The sequence below is a fragment of the Phoenix dactylifera genome, chromosome 11, assembly GCF_051530095.1.
Source record: "Phoenix dactylifera cultivar Ajwa chromosome 11, Ajwa_hap1_PhDact_Kaust_v1.1, whole genome shotgun sequence".
NCBI classification, from domain to species: domain Eukaryota; kingdom Viridiplantae; phylum Streptophyta; class Magnoliopsida; order Arecales; family Arecaceae; genus Phoenix; species Phoenix dactylifera.
Window position 1 is genome coordinate 19,886,660 of NC_143200.1, and position 24,797 is coordinate 19,911,456.

The window sequence follows — 24,797 nt, forward strand, 5'->3', positions numbered from 1 at the left end:
TTGTCCGAACTTTGATTCTGCTGTCTTTTTTAATTCATGTCCAAATTATTTAATCCAAAGTTCATGTCTGGTCCGATAAAGGTTGTTTTCTCAGCTTATTCTATTCTAAGCTCGGTTCAAATCTTGAGCTTCGATACGAGCACCGAAGTCTTCGGCTATTGAACAGACGCAGCAAACGCGCTTTATTCTTTCCCTCGAATGATCCTGGTGTCCGGGGAAGTCTTTTCGAATTTATCTCACCCGATAATTTTTCTTTAGTCGGTAATAACTTATTTTTTTAATAAAATATTTATTATCTATATATATATATATATATATATATATATACACACACACATTAGTTTGTGAAAATTCCGTTATATATATAGATATAGAAAAGAAAGAATAAATAAAGATTTTATTTTATTTTATAAATTTTTTTTCTGGCACACCATGTGAAGGAAGGGGGCAAGGTTCGACTCAGATAGGATTCAAGTGCAAAGCATCAATCCTTGTATTGCATGCGGCCTTGGAGTGATTCTTTTGGTACTTTTCCTTTTTTTTTTTTTTTTTTGTTTAAACGAGCCAAGTTTGAGTCAGCTAATCCTTAGCTCAAACTTGGCTCATTTTGTAATTGAGTTGTGCTCGAGTCAGCTCATTTAATTTTTAACATTTGAAAGATGATATTACGAGTAACTTGGATTAAGTGATTCAAGCACACCTCATGTCCAGTTAGATATAAACTTTTCTATGGCCAAGCATAAGCTCGGGCTTCAAATAGATTTATGTGACACTAGCCTTGGCATTTGTAGGTATCAAAACGAAAATATAAGGTTATATATATTAGAGCTATCATTTTTTCCGCTTCACAGTTCGGTTCAGTCGGTAATTCAGGGTGAAACAGGCTGAGGGTTAAAAACATAGCTCAAGCTACGACCTTCTTTTGTAATTGTCCTGAGCTTAACCCAACTCATTCAGTCTCATGCTAGATTTGTAGCTATTCATGAGGAGCTTGTTTAAGTGATCTTGTCGGAGAAGGGTTCCCAAAGCTTTCCTTCAAATGCTCCGATGTTTTTCCATCAGCATACCTAGAAAGAGTCTAAACTACTACGTTGGGGTCAAAATGCCAAACCTACCATGGTGTCCTAGAAAGGATAAATAGCCTCAAGGTTCCTTTTTTTCCATTTTTTTTGTTCTTTTGCCAACTTACATCATTTATTAAATAGGATAGGTTTAGATTTAGAGAATGGACTTTGTTTAACCTTTTGAATAGCTAGATCATATCATGGCCCGACTCATTTAAGATCCATTTAACCCATTCAAGACTAATTTAATCGTTTATTGCACATTTAACCTATTTAACTTGCTTCGACCAATTTACTAAATGGGGTTAGGGGATTGGTTAGGTTACATATTTAAGAAAAAATAGATCAGGCTTGAGTTTAAATTTTTGATCCATTTAATAAAAAAGTCGATTTGGTTCCCACATATTTGACCCGATCGTAACGTACCCCGCCCACTATTTCAAGCCAACTAGAGCCGACTGCTATCACTATTTAGGGATCCTTTGAAGGATATTTTCTGTTTAATATATACACTTTGAGCTGATTTCTACAATTATTTGCCAATTTTGTGGCTGAAAAAAATGTTTTTTTAATACAAACTTTGTTAATAAATGAGTCATGCTTGATTCTAGCTCAACTCACTTATACTTTGAGCCATGCCAAAATTCAAACCACATTTTGTGGTGAACATGAGCTCTCATGAAAATAGTTAGCACATTTGACTGCCTCATTGCAGGGGATGTGATGTCCCCTAATAAATTTTTAAAATTTCAGGTTGAATAACTATAGGCCCGTTGAATAACATTTTTATTATTTCCGCTTCTCGAGGCCAAAGAAAAAATCAGCTAGACTGAAAATATGCATGGTGACAATGTTTAGAAATTTTGATAGCTACTTAGGATCTTCAAATTGCTTTTAGAAATTTTTATAGAAAAAAAAAATTAAAAAATTAAGCACAAATTTATTGGTTTCACATATATCTCACTCATACGAAACCAGCTACGTAGGATCTTCAAATTGCTTTTCATACTTTTGGAACGGCTAATAAACTCCAAAAATTGGGATTAATGCACGGGTAATCTTTGAAATGGAACTCCATCACGAATCGAACTATTTACTTGCGACAGTAGAGTGTTACACACAAATTGACGGCTTTAAAGCTTTAGTAAACAAAAGAGAGAGAGGGAGCTTTTTTTTTTTTTAATATTTTAGCTCTTTCTTTACCTACATCAAGCTTAGATGGAGGTTTATGTACAGTAATTCCTCCATGAAACTCACAATAAATGAACAACCCCATTAAATCAATTTGTTCAGCCCCCTTCACTTTCTCATCCATTGTGCTTCAAAGTATGTAATACACATGGGCATTAAATCCCAATGTCTAACCATTTTCAGAAAAAAATATGCAAAGAGGAGCAACAAACCTAACAATTGATCATCTTCAAAACCAGTCTTCCTCCAGTATCTCAAATAATGAATGAAATAAAAGAGGGAAATAGCAAGTATCAAACAGGCACAGTATTTCCTTGGTTGTCATGCTATCATTCATATCATGTCTCGAACCAATGATAGAAACGTTATTTCCAATTAGAAGCACTTCCGTCTGAATTTTTTCCCCCACAAATTACTCCGATACTCTTTATCTTCGAAAATAAAACCTGGCTTCTTCTCTGACCAAGTCATCTCAAATACAGACAAATGAAAAATTTAATATGAGCGCCCAAGTATTTTTAATAGTATGTGTTCCTAACTTTCACGTTTATTAATAGTTGCATCACTTCTTCCTGGAGACAAATCGGCAACCGTGGTTGGGGGGAAAAAAGGCAGCAAGGCAGTAACCAAGCACCCAAATAATATTTTTAATAGCAAAATAACTATTTTTAAAGAAAAAGTTTTAGAATATGAATTTTATCCCCTTTTTTACTTACATTTTCACACAATGTTGGTGTTTGAATCCCTCCACCTACACATTCAATTGATTAAATCCCCAACGCGTTCCTCATTTCAGGAAATCACTTAGTTTAAGGTTTTTTTAAACCATCTAGATTAAATTTTTCTTGCCCCGTATAATTTATAATAAAATATAAATAAATAGATAGATAACATTATGAAGATAATATCAGCAACATAAACTTCATATTTTATTTAATCAAAAAACAAAAAGTTTATATCAGCAGCATAAACTTTTTGTTTAAGATTTTCCCATATGTTTATCTTCATCGAAGCTCTATATCAAATCATATATCAAAAATTCATAGCTCTAAAATTTTTAAATTTTAAATTTTGATGCTGAAACAATAAATAGTTGCATTTTTGTTTCCACCCGCTTTCTGTTTTTTCCGTACATAAGGAAAGGTAAAACTCTACCTTCCAAGCTTTACCCGTGGGCCACAAGTGGTTCCTGTCTCGGGCCCGTAAACCTGAGGTGATCTCCCAGGGATGCGCACAACCCCAGGCCATCATGAGACTCGAGCCAAAACCCTCCCTCAGCTTTCACATTCCCCATGGAGTCAATGCAAAAGCTGTAAAAGTATTAATACAAATATACAATCCACCGCAGTACTACTAATCATCACCTAGTTATGATGCCCCCCTCCAAAAACCAATAACAAACATTATTATTTTTCTTCTTTTTTTTTTTTCTAAGGACGAGTACATCTTTTGTCCCTCGTTCTCTCCCATTTTTTTTTTCTTTTCCAGCATCTTTAAATTATCACATCAAATGTGGACCAATGCACTTGCCCAATGCCTCTTCTGACCTCTGTGCTGTTCGCAGGGAATAAAGCCATTCTACCACCAAAATGTTGGTGGAGCACCTACGTTTCACCTTAACTAGAACAACAATCTTGTGTTTTAATGTAACAAAAAAATTGGGTCTCCTTTAAGAGGGTCAAAGAGGGGATATTCTATATTAACTTGCAACTGTATTTATTGACCTTTCATTCGTTTAGAAAAGGGATAAAATGTACACCTCTTCGCGGCTCCATGGAGGGAGTTAATGAGCATGTCGGCAATCTGTACATCATATGTACCCCCCCCCCAAAAAAAAAACATGAGAACATCATAAATGGTCCAAGAGCGGGGAAGACATGCATGCGGATGTGAACCCTCTGGGAGAATGTTTGGTAGTACCTCACAGGCCCGGTTGGCCCCGGGGTTGTTTGTTAACAGGATTCATAAATGCACACTCACCATCCATGATGGGCACTTGTGTTTGTGTGCGTGTTTTTTTGATTTTTTTTTTTTGATAAAAAGAAAAACGAACACAAGGGTATGTATCAAATGAACCTGTAGGTGGGCTTCGCTTCAATTACTTGTGGCACAAGTGCTTTCATTCGTCATTACTGTTTTTATGCTCTAAATTTTAAAAAATATATTTTTTTGAAATATTATTAATTGAACTATTAGAGGACACTCCTGCGTCGTCTAAGACTACATCGGAGGAGCACGTCCCCTTTTTTGTAGCACCTTAGGTACCTTATGGCGTACATTCTGTTCCCACTATGATGTTGTATTTATTAATGATTAAATGTTTTATATTATTACAATCCTTTGGTGGTATGGTTGGTTTGTGTATGGGGTTTGTTCTCACAAGATTGTGAGTTCGAGTCCTGAGTCTTTCTTCCCAACGCGCCTTGCACGAACGTAAAAGCAAGTGCTTTTACGACCGTGCAAAAAAGGGAGGCGCAGCAACGCGCTTCCACGCGAAGGATCGCGCCCACGAGGACGTCGCGCCCGTCCACGCGAAGGTTTCGCGCCTCACGGAAAAGGACGCGCCCTGTAGCCATACGTCTGTAGAAGTCTATAAATAGAAGGCCTCTACAGATTAGAAAAGAACAATTCTTTTTCACTCTCTACTCTCTATTCCCACCAGTTAAAATACTCTCTATTCCCACCAGTTAAAATATTTCTTTCAAAATTGTTTAACGGGCTTGAAGCATATTGATTCTGGGTTCAAAGCCTTCTTTGATCCGTGCAAATCATCGAGGCAGAAGGAACGAGAGGCTGTTGTATCTCAGGAGTAGAACGCCATCCAAGCCTAGTGCACTGTAAGGCGGCGAAATCTACTTCAAGGAAAGTGACCAACATACCACGCCTCAGCATCTCGGATTCCATTTTTCTTACTTTTATTTTTAATTTTTTATTTTAGCCTATTACTGCCTATTATTTATTGAAGTAGAATAGTTTAGTTTTATTTCTGCTTCAAATTTATTGCCAACAATCTTGAAGTAGATTTCTACGTATAATAGGCTAGTAATTAGAGTTACCCCAATGGCCAATGCAAGTGACCCGGTTCCTCCTGAAAAGTTTAATGGAACTAATTTTAAGCGTTGGAGAGAGAAAATGGAAATCTTCTTAACCACGCTTGGATTATTTTCCATAATTTTTGACTCTCCTCCAAATGAGGATGAGAATGAACCGGCGAGGACTTGTAATTTAGAGGAATTTAGGAAGAAAGACTACCTGTGTAGGGGTAGGATTTTGTCCTATCTTTCTGATCCCCTCTTTGATGTCTATTGCACTTTGAAAACCTCTAAGGAGATTTGGGATGATCTTAATAAAAAATATGGTATCCAAGATGCCGGAATGGACAAATATACTGCTAGTCAATTTTTGTCTTATAAGATGGTAGACACAAAGCCCATAGTTGACCAAGCCCATGAGCTAACAGTGATTTATCATGAATTAGGCTTAAGAGGAATGGGTATAACTGAGAGCCTTCAAGTTGCTTGTACCATTGACAAGCTTCCACCTTCTTGGAAAGAATTTGGGTTGTCTCTAAAACATAAGACCGAAGAAATGAGCATGAAAACCCTACTATCTGCCATTAGGATCCAAGAGCAACATCTTGAGAAAGACAATGAGCAAATTATGAACCCTGAGTTTCTAACTAAGGTGAATTTTGTGGAAGGCCAGAATAAAACTTATAGGTTCAAAAACTTCAAATTTGAAAAGGGTGGACCTAAGAACAAAGGAAAATCCATGAAGCCAAAACACCAGATCAATAAGAATGATCGGAGGCCGATTTGCTACAATTGTGGAAAATCCGGTCATATGGCACGAGTATGCCGGATGAAGAAGAAGAAGTATCAGAACTATGAACATGCACCTCCTCAACCTGCCAATCCACAAACCAACATGGTGTTATCCAGTACTGGTCCTTCTAGTACTGATGATCGGTATGTAACTTTAAGTCCAGAGTTAAATTTGGCAATTCATTCTACCGATTGGTTAGTGGATACAGGTGCGAATGTTCATATGTGTACTGATCGTACCCTTTTTACTGTTTATCAGGTCCGGAGCGGCCTAACAGTGACTTTGGGAAATTCTACCTCGGCACGAGTACTTGGAACTGGGAAAGTACTTCTAAGGCTTACATCTGGAAATGTACTTCCTCTATTTAATGTGTACCATGTACCCGAAGGAAGGAGGAATCTGATCAGTGGATCTCTTCTGATAAGGAGTAGCTATTCTTTGTTATTTCAATCTAAGAAAGTGATTATAACAAAGAATGGAACATTTGTAGGCAAAGGCTATGAGTGTGATGGCTTATATGTAATTAATAAAATGAATGATGTACCTTTGGATATTCCTTCTTATAGTAATAATAAAGTTATTCTTTCAGTATGTTCTTCATTTCTTTGGCATGCTAGATTAGGACATGTGAATAATAATACTATTAAAAGAATGATTAGTTCTGGTTTATTGCCTAATGTTTCATTAGATGAAAAAGAAAAGTGTCTAATTTGTGTTCAGTCTAAGCAACCTAGAAAACCATTTAAAATGGTAAATAGAAATTTCACCTTATTAGAATTAATTCATTCGGATGTATGTGAACTAAATGGAACTTTGACTAAAGGGGGAAGAAGGTATTTCATAACCTTCATAGATGATTATTCTAAGTATTGTCAAGTTTATTTGATGAAAACTAAAGATGAAGTAATTGAGATATTTAAGTCTTATAAATCTTTAGTAGAAAATCAACTTGACAAGAGAATAAAGATTCTCAGGTCAGATAGAGGAGGAGAATACACCTCTAATGACTTGAATGAATTCTGTAGAATTAATGGAATTCTACATGAAGTAACACCTCCCTATTCACCTCAGTCTAATGGAGTGGCTGAAAGGAAAAATAGGACTTTGCAAGATATGGTAAGATCTTTGCTTGCCAACTCAGGTTTACCTGAGGTTTGGTGGGGGGAAGCAGTGCTTACTGCATGTTTCTTGCTTAATAGAGTTCCATTTAAAGGTTCTAATGAATCTCCTTATGAACTTTGGAAAGAAAGAAAACCTAACCTAAGCTTCCTAAAAGTTTGGGGTTGTTTGGCTAAGGTTAATATTCCTTTAATTAAGAAAAGAAAATTAGGACCTAATACTTTTGATGCTATATTTCTTGGTTATTCTCTTAATAGTGCTACTTATAGATTCTTAGTCATTAGTTCTGATATTAATGGCATAGACAAGAATACTATAATTGAATCTAAAGATGCTTCTTTCTTTGAAGATGTTTTTCCTTTTAAGAATAAAATAGAAAAGCATATAATAGATAGATCTAATAATGCATCTTGTAGTTCACCTTCTAATGAAAATGAAAATGAACTTATTGATGTTAATGAACTTGGTAGAAGCAAAAGAATTAGGAAAAAGAAAGATTTTGGATCTGATTTTTATACCTTTATGGTTGAAGATGATCCTAAAACATATAAAGATGCCATGAACTCATTAGATTCTATGTTTTGGAAGGAAGCTATTAATAGCGAAATGAATTCACTTATGACTAATGAAACATGGTTTCTAACTGATTTACCACCTGGTAGTAAGGCTTTAGGTTGTAAATGGATCTTTAAAAGGAAATTAAGACCTGATGGTTCAATTGAAAAATATAAAGCAAGATTAGTTGCTAAGGGCTTTTCTCAGAAAGAGGGTATTGACTACTTTGATACGTATTCTCCTGTGACTAGGATAACTACTATCCGTACTTTAATTGCACTGGCTTCAATCCATAATTTGATTATCCATCAGATGGATGTCAAGACTGCCTTCCTCAATGGTAATTTAGAGGAAGAGATTTATATGGAACAGCCAGAGGGATATGTGGCTCAGGGACAGGAAAGAAAAGTTTGTAGGTTAGTCAAATCCCTTTATGGTTTAAAACAAGCTCCTAAGCAATGGCATAGAAAATTTGATGAAATAATTGTTTCTTATGGCTTTAAAGTAAATGAATCTGATAAATGCTTATATTCTAAGTTAGAAAATGATTCATGTGTTATCTTATGTTTATATGTTGATGATATCTTAATTTTTGGTACTGATATAAATATTGTAACTGATATCAAGAATTTTTTATCTAATAATTTTGATATGAAAGATTTAGGTCAGGCAGAGGTAATTCTTGGTAACAGAATTACCAGAATACCTAATGGTATAATCTTTGATCAATCACAATATATTGAGAAAATTTTGAAGAAATTTGATAAGTACAACTGTAAACCAGTGAGTACACCTTATGAGCATGGTTTGAACTTGAAGTGCAACAAAGGTGATCCAGTAGCCCAAGAAAAATATGCTCAGATTATTGGGACACTGATGTATATTGCAAATACAAGTAGACCTGACATTTCCTATGCTATAGGAAAGCTCAGTAGGTTTAATAGTTGCCCTAGTCTTAGTCACTGGGAAGCACTGGACAGAGTACTTAGATACTTGAGAGGTACCATGTCTTATGGTTTACATTACTCAAGATTTTCCACTGTACTTGAAGGATACAGTGATGCTAGTTGGATCACTGATTCAATGAACCGAAAAGGAACTAGTGGATACATATTCATGTTGGGTGGTGCAGCTGTTGCTTGGAGATCATCCAAACAAACTGTGATCACCAGATCCACTATGGAGGCTGAGATTGTAGCCTTAGATTCTGCATCTCAAGAAGCAGAATGGTTTAAGAATCTTATGTCAGAAATTTCTATTATGGAAAAGCCTATGCCTGCTATCTCTTTGTTATGTGACAATGAAGCTGCAATTAATACTTGTAGAAATACTGAATATAACAAAAGAAACAGAAGACACATTAGTGTGAGACATAAGATAATTAGATACCTAATTAAAAATGGTATCGTGACTTTGGAATTTGTTAGATCTGAAGGTAACCTAGCAGATCCTTTGACTAAAGGACTAGCTAGAAGCAAAGTCATAGAAACATCAAGGGGGATGGGACTGAAACCCATAAAGAATCATTGACAATGGCAACCCAACCTATTCTGACTGGAGATCTCAAGACGAAAGGTTCAACGGAAAAAACAAGTTGTTTAATGATTAGTTAGCACTATTATTAAAATGACTTTATGTCATTTGGTCTCTCCCTATGATGTGAGTGCTAAATACAGCAGAGGTATACGGAAGAGTTTAAAACTCTGAATGAGTCCGAGTCTATGACAAGGTGCTGTGCTGCGAGCACCCTTGGAGGATTCACCTATGTGAGTGTGACTGTGTGGCCGCAGTCTATGGGGATAAGGGTTTAACCCCTAGAGCGCTCATGAAACTGAGATATTGGTGCATGAGGCCAAAAAGCACCACCTATGATGAACCCAGTATTTGCATTTGTCATGAGTGAAGTATATGGAAATTTGAACTAAAGAATTTGGTTCAAAGTTTTTTAGCTACCACTATTCCTTTCAGATGAAGTATACTTTCACTAGGTAAAGGTTCAAAGCCGCAAGCTACCTTTATTGAAGTCGTGACATAAAAGCCCGGTATGACTATTTTTATAAAATCTTGAAAACATTTTAATCAGGTGGGGGATTGTTGTATTTATTAATGATTAAATGTTTTATATTATTACAATCCTTTGGTGGTATGGTTGGTTTGTGTATGGGGTTTGTTCTCACAAGATTGTGAGTTCGAGTCCTGAGTCCTTCTTCCCACCGGTTTTTTAGTATCCCTCTTGCTGCTTTTACGACCGTGCAAAGTGCTTTTACGACCGTGCAAAAAGGGAGGCGCAGCAACGCGCTTCCACGCGAAGGATCGCGCCCACGAGGACGTCGCGCCCGTCCACGCGAAGGTTTCGCGCCTCACGGAAAAGGACGCGCCCTGTAGCCATACGTCTGTAGAAGTCTATAAATAGAAGGCCTCTACAGATTAGAAAAGAACAATTCTTTTTCACTCTCTACTCTCTATTCCCACCAGTTAAAATACTCTCTATTCCCACCAGTTAAAATATTTCTTTCAAAATTGTTTAACGGGCTTGAAGCATATTGATTCTGGGTTCAAAGCCTTCTTTGATCCGTGCAAATCATCGAGGCAGAAGGAACGAGAGGCTGTTGTATCTCAGGAGTAGAACGTCATCCAAGCCTAGTGCACTGTAAGGCGGCGAAATCTACTTCAAGGAAAGTGACCAACATACCACGCCTCAGCATCTCGGGTTCCATTTTTCTTACTTTTACTTTTAATTTTTTATTTTAGCCTATTACTGCCTATTATTTATTGAAGTAGAATAGTTTAGTTTTATTTCTGCTTCAAATTTATTGCCAACATATGAGGCCAGATTTTTAAAGTACTGTTACTGATTATTAGATCATAGCTCAAATGCATCATGCTGATAAGGCAGTTAAAAGATGGGTGGGATATATAGTGTGATTGGTGGTTTGAGGATAAAAGGCGCTCTACCGGCCTTTAGGCACTTTTGCCTCAAAATTTAGACCGGAATAGAAATATAGTTCGGACGACTTTGAGATCAACTGAAGACAAGCTACACAGGCTAGTTGAGGTACCGGATGCTAGTCTCCTCTGATTGGTGGCCTGCAAAAAGTCCGCTTATCGAAGAGTTTCCAACGGAAACCCTCCGATGTCTACGTTAGAACAATGGAACAACAATATAGAAAGGAGAAAGAGTTTCAGCAGATTGTCGCTTTGTGAATAGGATTGCATGTATATTACATACCCGAAGTCCCCCCGAATTACTCCCCTTATATAGGGAAGCCAATTTAATTATCGCTATTTGGGTCGACGTGACGTACAATAATAGCCAGACAATGACCGATGGTACGACCGCAGCGTGGGTGCCAGTCCACATGAGTGGTAGAGTGCGCTAGTGGGGCGCAGGATGTGATGCCGCCATGACTGCGGACTATCAGGGTTGTCGGTTGTTGGAACTATCAGCCTTTGTCAACTCATGCCAATTGTCTTGCCAAGCCGATGACTCATCGAACGATTGGCTCTTCAGCTGGGGCCGAGGAGTTCACATTGGATGGTTGGCTGCTTGGTTGTGGCTTACATCTGAGGTAAAGGGGGAGATCTAGTTTGAGGTCGAGGTACTTAATATTTTTCTCATCACTTTTTCCTCACTTTCGAGGCCAACCTGCACTCTAGTTCTGGCGATAGAAGTCAAATGGTTACCTTGATCGAGAGCGAAGCCTCTAGCAGAGGCATTGAGTGCACCGTTTGGTCTTTATGAAGCGTTATTAGGTCTGGGCTATCCTGAGACATCATTATTACTGAGCGACTCCGAGGCATCATTAATGTGGCGATTCAACAAATCACCCATGCCATACCCTCTGTTGATGCCTGAGTAGACGAATCGATATATTAATTAGGATCATCTGCACACATATATAAGGGTGTCTTCATCCTTCAGACTCCACTTCTCGCTCCATCTCCCTTCTCTATCCGAGTGCTTGAATCGTTCAAGCGCCCAGGTAGTGCTTCGACAAAATCTTTTGTTTTGGGCTTCGGCATCCTCCATCTCCGACTTCAGCATTCGTCGTGTCTTTCTATTTTTTGTAGGCTTTCGCTCCTTGGCTACTCGGCTCTTTTCTCGTCTTCTCCCTCGCTATCTTGTCTCTTTTTCCTTCATTTTCATCTTCCTCATTATGAGCGACCGTGAGGTTAGTACCCTAAAGGGGAGTCGGTCATTGGATCATTCTTTCTGGGCTTGGCGGTCGTCACCTTTGGCTAAGTCTGGAGCCCAATCGGGCTCGGACGATGAGGTATTTGTCCTCACACAAGAGGAGATGGACCTCGTTCGAGCCCAGAACTTTATCTCTCTCGAGCTCGTCTCCGAGCTCATCGGTCCCAGTTTCAGGTTACCGAACCTTCTATTTCTTTGCTCAGCCTATATGAGGAAACTCTGAGGGCACAATGAGGCTGCCTCTCCATCCTTTCTTCGTTCAGCTGATGAGGACATATAGCTTTATCCCAACTCAAGTAGTGCTGAACTCCTGGTGGGTCCTTATCGTTTTTTTGTCTCTTTATCTTCTCTATGGTATCTGAGCCTCTACTTCTCTTCCAAGGGTGCTTCACTTTGCAAAAGCATCTCCAAGACAGCAGCTGGTGGTATTTTTTTCTTAGAAAAGAAGATTTTTTTTTTTTGTCTGCTCCGAGCAGCCGTGAGGGTTCGAGACCGCATGGAGAGTACCCCAGACTGACTGTGTCGGCCTCCGAAGTTGTCTGGTGATGATCAAAGGTCCTTGGACAAGCTTCTGGAGTCTCGATCCAAGACTCCCCCGCCTTGCAGGAGCTACTGTCCGAGGAGACACTTATTAACATCGGTCTAAGTCTAGTTGAACTCCTAGGTAAGCTCCTCTTGAGCTTTTCCTCTATCACCTTATCGTATTCCTTTCTAACTTCGTCCTTAGTTTTGTAGTTCCCGCTGCCATTAAGTTCGATCCCTCCCAAATTCATGAGAGGAGGAACGTGTTGATATAATTGTTGGCTCATGCCAATATTTCAGCGAAATCGATGGGGAAGCACTTTTTTAGGAAGAAGAGGAAGCTTAATAGCCGCAAGCCACTCTTTATTGCAAACATTGCGACCGACTAATTCAGTATCGATGTGTTGAAGCGGCTGCTAACATATTCTTTGAGAGATTTTCTCTTCCTCTACTTGATGTCGAGCAACATGTCCGAGTTGCGGCGGCATCTTTTATTGGAGACAATGTACCACGAAGAGGCGAGTGAGCTGCTTGAAAAAATGAATAAACTCGGGCCGAAGCCTGGAGAACCAGAACCGAGCCACCTTGTGAAGGGTCGCAAGGAACGCCTTGCAAAGCACGGCATCAGTGGCTCCGTGCAGCATTATGAGAGCTTTGAAGCTCTCAAGGTGGTCCAAGAGATCCGAGGTGCTGTCGTACGGCTCCATTAAAGGCATCCTGAACCAATGTAGGATTGGTTCCTTCATGATTTGGCGGAAAAAGGAGCTCCAAGAAAAAGTTGAGGTCATTGCTCATCCTCAGAGCCTGCCATTTGAGGGCCTAAATTTGGCGGTCTATTTTCTCAATCCTCCTATCAAGATCGACACCCCGCTGAGGTGGGGCCTCCATGGGATGAATAGGTGGGAGGCTTCGGCCAAAGTTCCCATCGAGATGGAGGCTTGGAGTGCGTCATCTCCCATTCCTGGCGAGGTTGCTCTGTCGAGCATGCTAACTCTGGCTAGACCGCTCGAGATTCCGATCTTGAGAGCGGTGGTTGTCCTAAGGCACGTGGTGTGTCGATGACTGAGAATGGGAGCTGTGCTGGTTGGATTCTGGTTGGACTGGCCATGTCATTGCCTGCACCTGTTGAGTGAGCAGGTTGAGCTGCTCATTGTCTATAGGTGTCGTAAGCTGCTCCAATAGAGCAAGTTCGGAGCTTTGTAGCAACCTTTGGGAGGTCGAAGCGCAGCATTGAGAAGCATGTGATGTGCCACGAGTTCCTCACGACTTCATGCTGGTTGTTTCTCCCTTCAGTTGATATTGATATAGTTGAGAGATATGCCCTTCCTCTAGCACCAATCTATTGCCGCGGAATTTGGATTGAGGTGAGAATACAGCTCCGACGACCCTGAGGTTAGCTAGAGACGAGCTGAGCAGGCTGTTGAGGTGTTGAGTGCTGGTCTCCTTTGCTAAGTGGTCTGCAAGAAGTCTGATTGCCAGAATGTTTCTGGCGGGAGACCGTTCAATGCCTAAGTCAAAACAACACGGCAACAGTATAGAAGGGAGAGAACTTCAGCAAAGGATCGCTCCGTGAGTAGAGTTGCACGTATATTGCGTACTTGAGATCCCCCGAATTGCTTTTTCTTAAATAGAAAACCAGTTTGTCATTACCTGGGCCGACGTAGCATACAATGATGGCCAGACAATGACTGGTGGTATGACTGCGGTGTGGGTGCTAGTCCATGTAGGCGACAGAGTGCGCTAGTGGGGTGTAGGATGTGATGTCGTTGTGACTGCCAATTGACAGGACTTCGGTTGTTGAGACAATTAGCCTTTGTCGACTCGTGCCAATTGTCATGCTCGACTGATGACTCTTCAGTCGATTAGCTTTTTGGCTGGGGCAAGGCGTTCATGTTGGATGGTCGGCTGCTCGGTTGTGGCCGAAGTAATTCTTTTTGGCTTACATTCGAGATAAAAGGGAGATCTGATCTGAAGTCGAGGTACCCCATATTTTTCCCATCAAGCACCTTTTGATAGAGCCCCAAACCAAATTTCATATTGTTGTGCCCTTTGTGGATGGAAGAGTTATCTTTTATTTGTGGTGTTGGAAGGTAACTCAATTCCTGTCCACCTCATTGGTCTTGAGTTCCCTATTCCAGGTATGAGCTATGGAACCCAAGAGTAAATCAATGTCATAGTGACATTTTTTGCCCACCGTCGTAAATGGGGTAATATCTTTGAAGAGAGTGTATATGCCCACGGGGTATGCAAGGACAAAATAGCCGGAGCAACAGATTTTCTCTGTTGATTCAACTAGCTTTGGAGATTCCGATCTCATCCCGGAATAGGATGCTGCAATAATTCTACCAGATGAATTGAGGGAAAATATCCCTGCATTCCTTCTGCAATCAGCAAACCATAGGATGGTGATTGAAAAAAATCCTTTCTTGTGTGCTGGCCTTGCGTCAGTATCAGAACACGTATATGATTGTTTCATATGTTCACATAATTCATCATATATTGCTAACATTTATAGTTACTTGATTTGTATCCTGCTGATTTAATTTGAGCTCTAATAATCGTATATATACATACTATAAGATGAAGCATGGTTTATATCAACCGTGAAATGGATACAATTCCACTGAAGTAACTTGGCAAGTCTCTCTCTTTTTTTTTAATCTCTAGTTATATAATACAGCTTGTATTAAATTTGTCTTTATTTGCATGCGCCGCATGGAACTCATATCATGAATTCTCCAAACAGATCTTACTAGTTACTACACTAATGCACTACAATAACCAAAGTATTTAAGTATAATTAATCTATGACGTATGAATTGCGGTACATTATCCATTCATGGTATATCATGGCCATCTCAAGAGACTAACAAAAATAATAATAATATATCTGTGTTTGTAATAATATCACAAAAAGTGTTGATACATGGCAAAATCTTTCACATAACTACAAACCAAATATATTATCAAAAATACATGAAAATACAAAAAAAATTAAAGGCTGCCAAATAAGAATATTAATAATAGTAATAATGCTGATAATGATAATAATAATGATAATAATAATGATGATCATAATAATAATAATAATAATAATAATAATAATAATAATAATAATAATAATAATAATAATAATAATAAGGAGGAGAAGTAATAACAGCCTGCTTTTTTTTTCCATCAACTTAGGGTCCATCACGTGCACCTCACATGCGTTGGCGGACAAAAAGGGATCGCGAGTTCCTCGCCGAGGAATAAAGGCGGCGCACTGCTTTTTATCAGTAGTGCTCGATTCGCCGCTGCAGCAGCAGAAGGTGTTGTGGGGCCCACTCCTTTCTTATATTCCGAAAGTACCCCCACCACTTTAAATCTATTTCCGTTGCGACGACGTCACAGCCTCCGGCGGGAGTCGTGGGACCAGTGGGCCCTACTCATTTTGTCGTGGAGAAGAAACGGAAACGAAACGTCACGCGGCCTTTCTCCTTCCCCCTCCCCCCGCTCTCTACTTTCTGAGAAGAAACGAGAAAAAATAATTAAGGAAATCGCCGTGTTGGGACAAGGAAGAGCCAACGGAGGGTGAATACGACCACCCCTCGCCCCTCGGCAACCGCTGCCGCTTGCCGTACGGCATTGAGTGGCCCAATCAGTCCAATCAACCCATGCCCACTGAAAGAGGCCCCACTAATTAGCCAAAAGTTTTGATTTATTTCTTTTTCATTGGAAAATAAAGAAACAAAAAAAAAAAATTTCTATTCATAACTTTGAGGAATGGATACAGAGACAAGCGCGTAAAGGGAGAAAATGTGGAAGTAGAGTTCCGAGTTCAGCCATAGAGAGTTTGAGTTGTGAATAAAGAATGGGCACCGCAAGAACGACTGCATCACAGGGCCTCGTTAATTCCGAAATGTTAGAATTTCAGAGCAACACTTACCGCTTGCTGGTAGCAGACGACATATCAAACATCACTCCATCCTCGGTTACACCCGCTGCCTCCGGCCAACCTCGCCACCACCTCCTCAGCATCCCATCACAGACGAGATCGAAATGGCAGATACTTCACCCTTCTCCAGTGCCACCGGTCTTGACGACCTTCATGCCGACGACGACCATCGCTTTAGTTTACGAGATCAGGATCCTCTTCGTATGTTGGGTGTTTAGCACCCAAAACCATATATTAGGCCGTCTTTATTTTTGATATGGTTAATGGCATCCATTCCAAGTTTAAAATCTTAGTGGCTATCACACGATGCATAGCTTTCTCTATGCAAAAATATGCACTCCAAAGGACCGAATTTGAGTCCACGAGAAGTGTCTGGTTTTTTGTTTTTTGTTTTTTTTTTGTACAACGGCGATTTACACACGACGAGTGTGAATACAACCAATAAAATCAGAAAAAAAATATTGTACAAGAAATTAGACACAAACACATGGTTCTCTCATATAAAGTCTTCGGAGTGATAAGCAATAAAAGAGATAATTTAGTCAGCAGCACCGTTCACCTTTCGTTTTTATGGTCGAGTCGATCGTGCAGACACGTTTTAGTCACACTTCCATTCCAACCGTAAAATCATGGTGGCTATCACATGACGCATAGCTCTCTCTATGCAAAAAAATATGCACTTCAAAGGACTAAATTTGAGCCCGCGAGAAGTGCCTACTTTTTTTTTGGTACAACGGCAATTTACCACGACAAGTGTGAGTGCAGCCAACAAAATCAAAAAAAAAAATTACATGAGGAATCAGACACGAATATATGGTTCTCTCAGATGAAGCCTTCGGAGTGATGAGCAATAAAAGAGACAACCCAATCAGTAGCACTGTTCACCATTCGTTTTTACGGTCGAGTCGATCATGCATACATGCTTTAGTCACTTCGATCATGGCATAGGAGCTCATAATCTTTTTTTTTATATATACTAAAATCTATTTCCGCAGCACCAAGCGACCTTCCAATACCTTTGTTAATATAGCACTAGATGAACAGTATAAATAATTCGTTGCAAAGGCTATTATTACAATATTATAACTGCGGTTATTCTTGAATCTCGAGGGGTTGGAGACAATTCACTTCCCGGGAAGCCAAAAAGAAATTCTCCACGGGAAAACGATGCGGCCGAGACAGCCCCACATCCCGGAAAACCAGGCGTCAAAACGGCGGCGACATTCTTGACGTTCCCATCCCTATCCGCGGGAATTCCGAGGACAAGACCGGACCTGACAGAGATCACGGGTGGGAATCGAGAATTGGGCGGAATATCTCGCTCGACTTCGCTCCCCAGCGATCTTCCTCTGTCTGCCCCTTTCCCTCGCCGTCGGCATGTCTTCGGCCGCTCCCCGTCGAGCCAAAACAACAAAAAGGGGATAGCAGGCACGATAGCGACCCAACGGCTTTCCGGATTGCGACGCCCTCCCACCCCCTCTGCCACGATATCCGCTCATTTCGCCGTATCCGCTGTTTGGAGCCCTCAAAAAGATAAAACTGGAATGGCTGTATTACTACTGTGTCTTGGCAGCCTTGGACCGTGGTGTTTTGGAAGTTACTTGTTTTTGAATTGATCAAATAGATGGCCGTGATGTTATGGGGATTCGAAGTTATCTTTCCATCATCGCCTAGCTAAAGGAGATTGTTTTCCTCGATAGAAATTAACACATTAGACCTAAATTGCAACCATTGGAGATGTAATGCGAGGGTGCATCATTTTTTTTTCTTTAACAGCCGCTCACATATTACAGATGTAGATACGACCAATAAAGTCCAAAAATAAAAGGCTGCAAAAAGGCTCTGGCGCAGACCTACTGCCCAACCAAACGAATCCATCAGAGTAGTGGCCGCAAAAAAGGCAACCCAATCAGCAGCACTATAGGATTGGCATGACTAGGCTCTTGTCTACTCTTGATTGATGCTCTAAAATATTTTCTTTGCAACCAAAGAAGTAATTGAATTTCTCGTTGTAAAATTAGACGGAGGTCGTTTTCATTCGTTGGTTAGCATGGACTTTTCTAGCAAATTAAAGGTAAATTAAGGAATCCAAGGCTGTCATTGAGATATCAGATTGTTAACCTCCTTGCAAGTTACAAGAAATAATATAAATCCTAAAATGCCATGAATAGGAACATTCTCCATGTTTCTACTAGGAACTCCATGAATTGTAGCTGAGAAGTGCAAATGATGTTTCCTTTTTGTGATTGGCAATGATATGAGCATTAGTTCAGTGGTCATACTTCTCCGTTTTAAAGCAAGGAATACGGGATTTGAGTCTTGAATGATGTTTTTCCTCAAGTTTTAAACTCAAATATGGATGAAAATGCTTTCCAAATAAAAATCTTAGATTTGAGTCATGTACTAGTCCAGATAGAGATATGATGATGGTCTCCCTCCTAATCTGTAAAGAAGAACGGCATAGAAAACCACTTCAAGAACCTATAATTTTTTCACAGACACTACAACAATAAAGGGTTTTGGCGACTCTATATTGCCGACGCTACAAAAAAGCGTCGGCAATTTTTTTTCTTGCAACGGTAACTGCCGACGCTTGTGGAGAGCGTTGGTAAAAAAGCGTTCCGCCGACGCTTTTAAGCGTCGGCGTAGGAAAAAAATACGACGACGCTTATAAGCGTCGTCGGACTTCACTCCTCCCCTCCACAAAACCCCATCGACCCCCTCCCTCCATAGCCCACAGTCCGGTTCTTGAGCTCCAAGAGTCGACCTCCCAAAGATTTCGCGGATGGAGGTGGGCTGCCTTCTTCTCTTTCGAACCCTCTCCTCTCCTCTCATTTGCCCTCCTCTCCGTCGCCATTCCTGGCCAGTCCCGTCCTCGCCTCTCCTTAGAGCCTCCTCTTCCCCTCCGCCTATTCCCTCTACTCCCTCGGCTTATCCTCAGGTACGCAGCCGTACCCTCCTCTCTTCTCCTCTCTCATCTCTCTTCTTCTATAACTTGGTTTCTTTGGTGCGAAGGGGGCTTACAGAGGCCCGAAACCCCGGCGGGATTTGGTAGGCGACTGGGTCTCCAACAACGATGGGTTCGTCCGGAGCTTGCCCATCTTCGTGGGCGGCCTCTCCTTGCTCGCTGTCCTCCTTAACCGCGCCTTCTCCGGCATCGCCCCCGAGTTCTTGAACGACGACGGCGACGAGACGAGGGTTCTGAGCTCCACCGCCCCATCCTCCACTCCCTTCCTTCATCGCCGTCTTTTTTCTAGAATCGAATCAAAGCTGCACACGGTCTCTCTTGGCCTCTCTTTCCCCATCTGTTCTTGTTGTAAGTACTCCAGCTCTAATTTCCCTTCCCCTAGTCGCCACGCTTGATTTTTCTCTCGATCTGTTTGCAATGGAAAGAAAACCTGATGCTCGTTTCCTTCTAATCTCAGGGTTTCTCTCTCTCCTTCGGAGGGAAATTACATGTGCCGAATTGTGGTTTTCGTTCGTTCGGGAGTGATTTCTCTGGAGATGGTTCCGTCTATCATCCGGAAAGGTATATCTTCCAATTGATGCTTCTATGGTTCCTTTTTTTTTTCACTTTTCCTTGTATTTGTGGTATTTTGGCACATGGAAAATTTGTAATCTTGTCAGTGTTTCTGTTCTTGGTTTTTGCTTAGGGTTTGTTTTTAGTTCTTTTTGTTCTTGAACCATTTCGTATATGTTGTATATTGATGCAGTGCACATATTTTAGGGCACGAAAGCAACCATTACCTCGCATTCTTTTCTTTATCATGTTCTTGATGGTTGGTATATCTTTTCCCCTCTGTTCTTGTTTTTTTCTGAATAAAATAAACGTGTTAATTGTCCCCATATGGTGGCCTTCATATCTCAAGCTTAGTAATTAGGGTGGCACTACTTGTAGAGTCAGAATTTGATAAATAAGGTGGGTGAAAAGAGTTTTAAGTGAGTGCATTTTCAAATCAATACTGCATTTTCAGGAAGTGAGTATCGGGAAATCCTTCCCATTTTTTGCAGTGAGTGGAAGCAGTGATGTGGTGAACTTAAGAAGCAAGAGGAAAGGGGTGTTCTGTTGATGTTAAAGAATTTTGACTTCAGTGCTGTTAAGTTGATTCCCATCATGTGTGATTTTTTTTTCTTTCTAACAGTTCAAATGATTTTTCTTATAATACCAAATTTGCCTGGCCAATGATGCAACCTTTAACTGTTGTCTGTGTAAACTTATTTCAGGGTGTTGGTTTGAGAGGGTTGACTAGCAAAAGGCATATGAAGATACTATTGAGATGGATGAGGGAGAGGCAGAAGCTGCGGTTAATCTGTAATCATGATGGATCTCACAAGCAATTCCTCTATACTACCTGGTTTACCAATCCCAAAACCATGCCCCCGAGGCCGAGAAAGGGAACTTCAGAGCCATGACTGAATAGAATTTGAAGAAAGTTCCTATGCAGGCTCTCCAAATCAGTTTTATGATAATTGCAATTGATCACCCTTTCAGCATGTACAACTTGATTTGCAGTATCAGAAAATATCATTGCTGCTGCCGTATCCATCAAATGGCCAAGTTAAATTATTGGTAGAGGATGATTTCTGTACATCCTTTTTTTTTGCTTGTTCAGAATAATTTAAATCTTGTTCTCTACATAGAAAGTCATCAGAAGGACTCTTTCATTACCTTTTGATTTTCTCAAAGTACGTTGAAGATGACTCTCCAAACAGGTATTTTCAGTTCAGTAGGCAGATCTTAGAAAGCCTAGGCTTTGGCTCTTCCACCAAAAGAAAAAGAAGAAAATGTCACATCTCTAACATTGTGTGGGATGCTATGATGAAGCTGAAGACACCAAGGCAGTATATTTGAGACAACAGATATCCTGATGCTTGTTTATGAGTATCTTATATTACTTCGTGCTTCTATATAGAACCAATTGTTAGTAGAAAGATAATGCATCCAATTGTTTGTCATCTTTTTAAAATCACGAATTTTTTTTTAAAAAAAATAATATTCTAACGACGCTTTAAAGCGTCGTTAAAATCACGAATTTTTTTTAAAAAAAATAATATTCTAACGACGCTTTAAAGCGTCGTTAAAATCACGAAATTTTTTTTTAAAAAAAATAATATTCTAACGACGCCTTCGGCCTGTGGCCTCGTCCCCCTCAGGGGGATTTACTTATTCGCGCACACATAAAGCGTCGTTAAAATCACATTTAACGACGCTTTAAAGCGTCGCTAATTTCCGACGCTTTTGAAAGCGTTGGAAAATATTTTCCCCACTGTAGCATAGGCGACGCTTTACCGACGCTTAGGAAAGCGTCGGGATGGTTTTTACCGACGCTTAAAAGCGTCGCTAAAGGCCAAAAAAAGCGTCGCTAATGCCCAATTTTCTTGTAGTGAGAGCAAATAGCAAATAGCTACTGCTATGATTTATGTACGAAAAAAAAAACTACCATCAAATGCATGATATGATAAAAATAGAACAATGGCTTTCCCTGCTAGAATAGCAAAAACGTAGAAGAAACTGATTGCCAGCTATTATAGTGTTGTCATGCTTATGCCATTCCCATGCTATAGGGAAGATACTAACATCTTGGTAACTAACTTACGTGGCGAGCAACAGAAATTGCACCATCTCAATGCTGTCAGCAATTATAACATGTATGCAAGGATTATATTTTTCAAAATTGACAAAGCTTCTAGCTAAATAACTATATGAATATTTAGGACACATATGAAAAATATTTAAATAAACCAGCTCTTATAACCAACTTTTTATTATAGTAAATTCTGGATTAACATTTCTGGAGGTATTTTGCATATGCATGATAGGTTTAGGTAGAGACCAAACATCACTAACCTATAACAAATAGTGAAAAAAATATCAAGGAACAATAGTATATATGTTGATCCTAACATTAAGAACTAATCTTTCTAATATATCACTAGATTTTATGTATGTTGACTCTAGTGATGCCGGTGTTTTCATTCTCCAAATTAAATACAAAACAGAGTAATTCTATTGCATGTAATTCGAGCAGCATGGAAGAATATATCGTATGCGAGGCGGATGCTCGGTGCCGAGCAGGTGTACATCTAGGGGGACTCATCGATGGGTTCGAGTGGATATGGGGTGCGGATAGATATGAAGATAGTTATCCACTTATTTGTGAGACACGCAAGCTGATTGTGAAGATGGGTGAGCACCATGTAGTACATATTTTTCGAGAGACGAGCAGAACAGCAGACTGGATCGCCTCCTATGTTGCACGACATTCCGAAAAATTCTTATGGATGTCCACAGTAGAGCTTCCGCTCCAATTGTACTTTTTATTTTCTTCTGACTTGATAGGATGTATTCATGTTAGAAATATATGAATTGCTGTTTTTATCCAAAAAAATAAAAATAAAAATAAAAATAAAATCAAGTAAATGCTACATGGAATCCCTACAAAACTACGTCTGAATAGTTTTGCAGCTCATAAAATCAGAATCTCTGTACACAGCCTCTCCTTCGAGTGTTTCAATTCCATCAATAATTCGAGCATGAGCAGAGGAAGCTACAGGCATCCTCGGATACTCTCCACCCTCGGACTTTCTGTGGCTCACAACCTGCCACGTCATCCACAATAGTCCACTGCGCCTGACGCAAGCGCACACGTGGCTTCCCCGACCCCTAATAAATTCCATTGGAACACGTCACGGACCATTAATCCACAGAGACTTGTGGCCGACACATTCCCTGATTTGCGTTTTAAGCTCCCCATATTAAATGGCTGCACAGCTGACGTTTCAAACCGGGCGCGTGCTCTGAACCAGTGGAAATGAGACACGTGGTCGAACGGTCTGTAGCCGGCTAACGTGCGCGAAGCATAACTAACCTACGCTCTTAGCCCGCCATATCTCCGTGAACCTTATTAACCTGCTCTTGTGTCTGGTGACAAGACCACGCCCGTCCCTAGCCCCTAACCTAGCATCTGTAGGCACCAACTCATATAAAGCAGCGTCGATACGCCTTTCTCTCTCCAGCTTTTTCGTCCGGACATCTGGACTTTGTACGTGCGATCAAAGGACAAATATGCGCCACTTTTACGAGAACCAAGATAAAGTCACCGCCCGGTGAGAATAAGGAGCTAGTCGAAGAATTCCATTTTTTCTTCCCATAATTTCCATTTGGTGTGCGTTTCGGTGGCGGGAGAGGCCGGTAAGATTACATTACGGTTAGGGTGGTGGTATAATAAGGTCGCTTGCATTAGAAATTCTTACGGAGAAATTCTATACGGACGATGGATGTGCTGGAAATGGATGGGCGAGATCTATTTGCGCGGGAAGAACGGCGGATGTTACACCCGCATAGGAAATTCTATGAATGCGTGTAGGTGGTTATTTTCGCGACGTGGCGTAGTGTTTCGACAAATCGGCGATCAGGGTCTGGCCCACGTAATCGGACCGACAGCACCTGGCCCCAAATTAAAATAAAGAGTTTTTTCTAACATATATTATATATAAACTCTTACATATATAAAATTATATAAATATTCTCCATGTATTTTTTTATATATATTTGTATCATCTAATATTGTTAAAAAATAAACGGATTAAAACTAAAATAACTAAAAAATTTTATAGATGATATGCAAAAAAAAATATAAGAGTATACACTCAAATAGCGACTTTTATAAAAATATTCATTTAATTTTCTATATTTGAAGGATATAAATTCAAAAAAATTCATAAGAAAAATCAAAACTCGGTTGGAACTTTCTAAGTCTTTTATAATTCAATTGGATTGGCAAATCAAAAAAAAAATTAAGCCACGTTGTTAATTTTCTTTTCTAAGATCATGACTCGGTCAAGTTCGAATATTAAGTGATCATTTTGGTAATTTTATTCTCTATTTGATTTTAATATGATTATCATTATTGAATCTATGACATCTATATATTCTTCATTCTTTTTAAAAAATAATATATATTAAATTTAAATTAAATATGAATGCTTAGATTGGTAAAATATTTTTAGTGATTTGTAAATATTGAGCTTTTGAGGCAAGAATTTCGTGAAAGCAATATGATTCATTTTGTAAGATTTGATATTAACATAAGATTATGTGATATAATAATATCAATCTTTTTTTATGACTCTTTCTATTAAGAAATAACTGAATTATTTTTTCTAAACTTTAATGATTTTTATTAAATTTTTTTTAAGCATATATCCTTCTAAATATGCGTAATTGCACGAATACCCTTACAAATTGCTATTCGAATGTGTAACTACACGTCTACCTATAAGAATATTTTAGTTATTTCAAATTTAAATCGTTTATTTTTTAATAATACTATATTGTATAAGTATATATATATATAAATATACGTATAAAATAAATATTTTATTAAAA

At 39.4% G+C, this 24,797-nt stretch overlaps 1 protein-coding gene across 1 annotated transcript; it reads left to right on the plus strand.

The window, feature by feature from the left end:
• The first annotated feature begins 20,472 nt into the window (after window positions 1-20,472).
• On the plus strand, window positions 20,473-20,961 carry LOC149751642 (uncharacterized). Its single transcript, XM_089926036.1, has one exon. It carries the CDS (start codon window positions 20,591-20,593, stop codon window positions 20,819-20,821), a length of 231 nt encoding a protein of 76 aa, XP_089782162.1. The 5' UTR covers window positions 20,473-20,590; the 3' UTR covers window positions 20,822-20,961.
• Window positions 20,962-24,797: the final 3,836 nt, after the last annotated feature.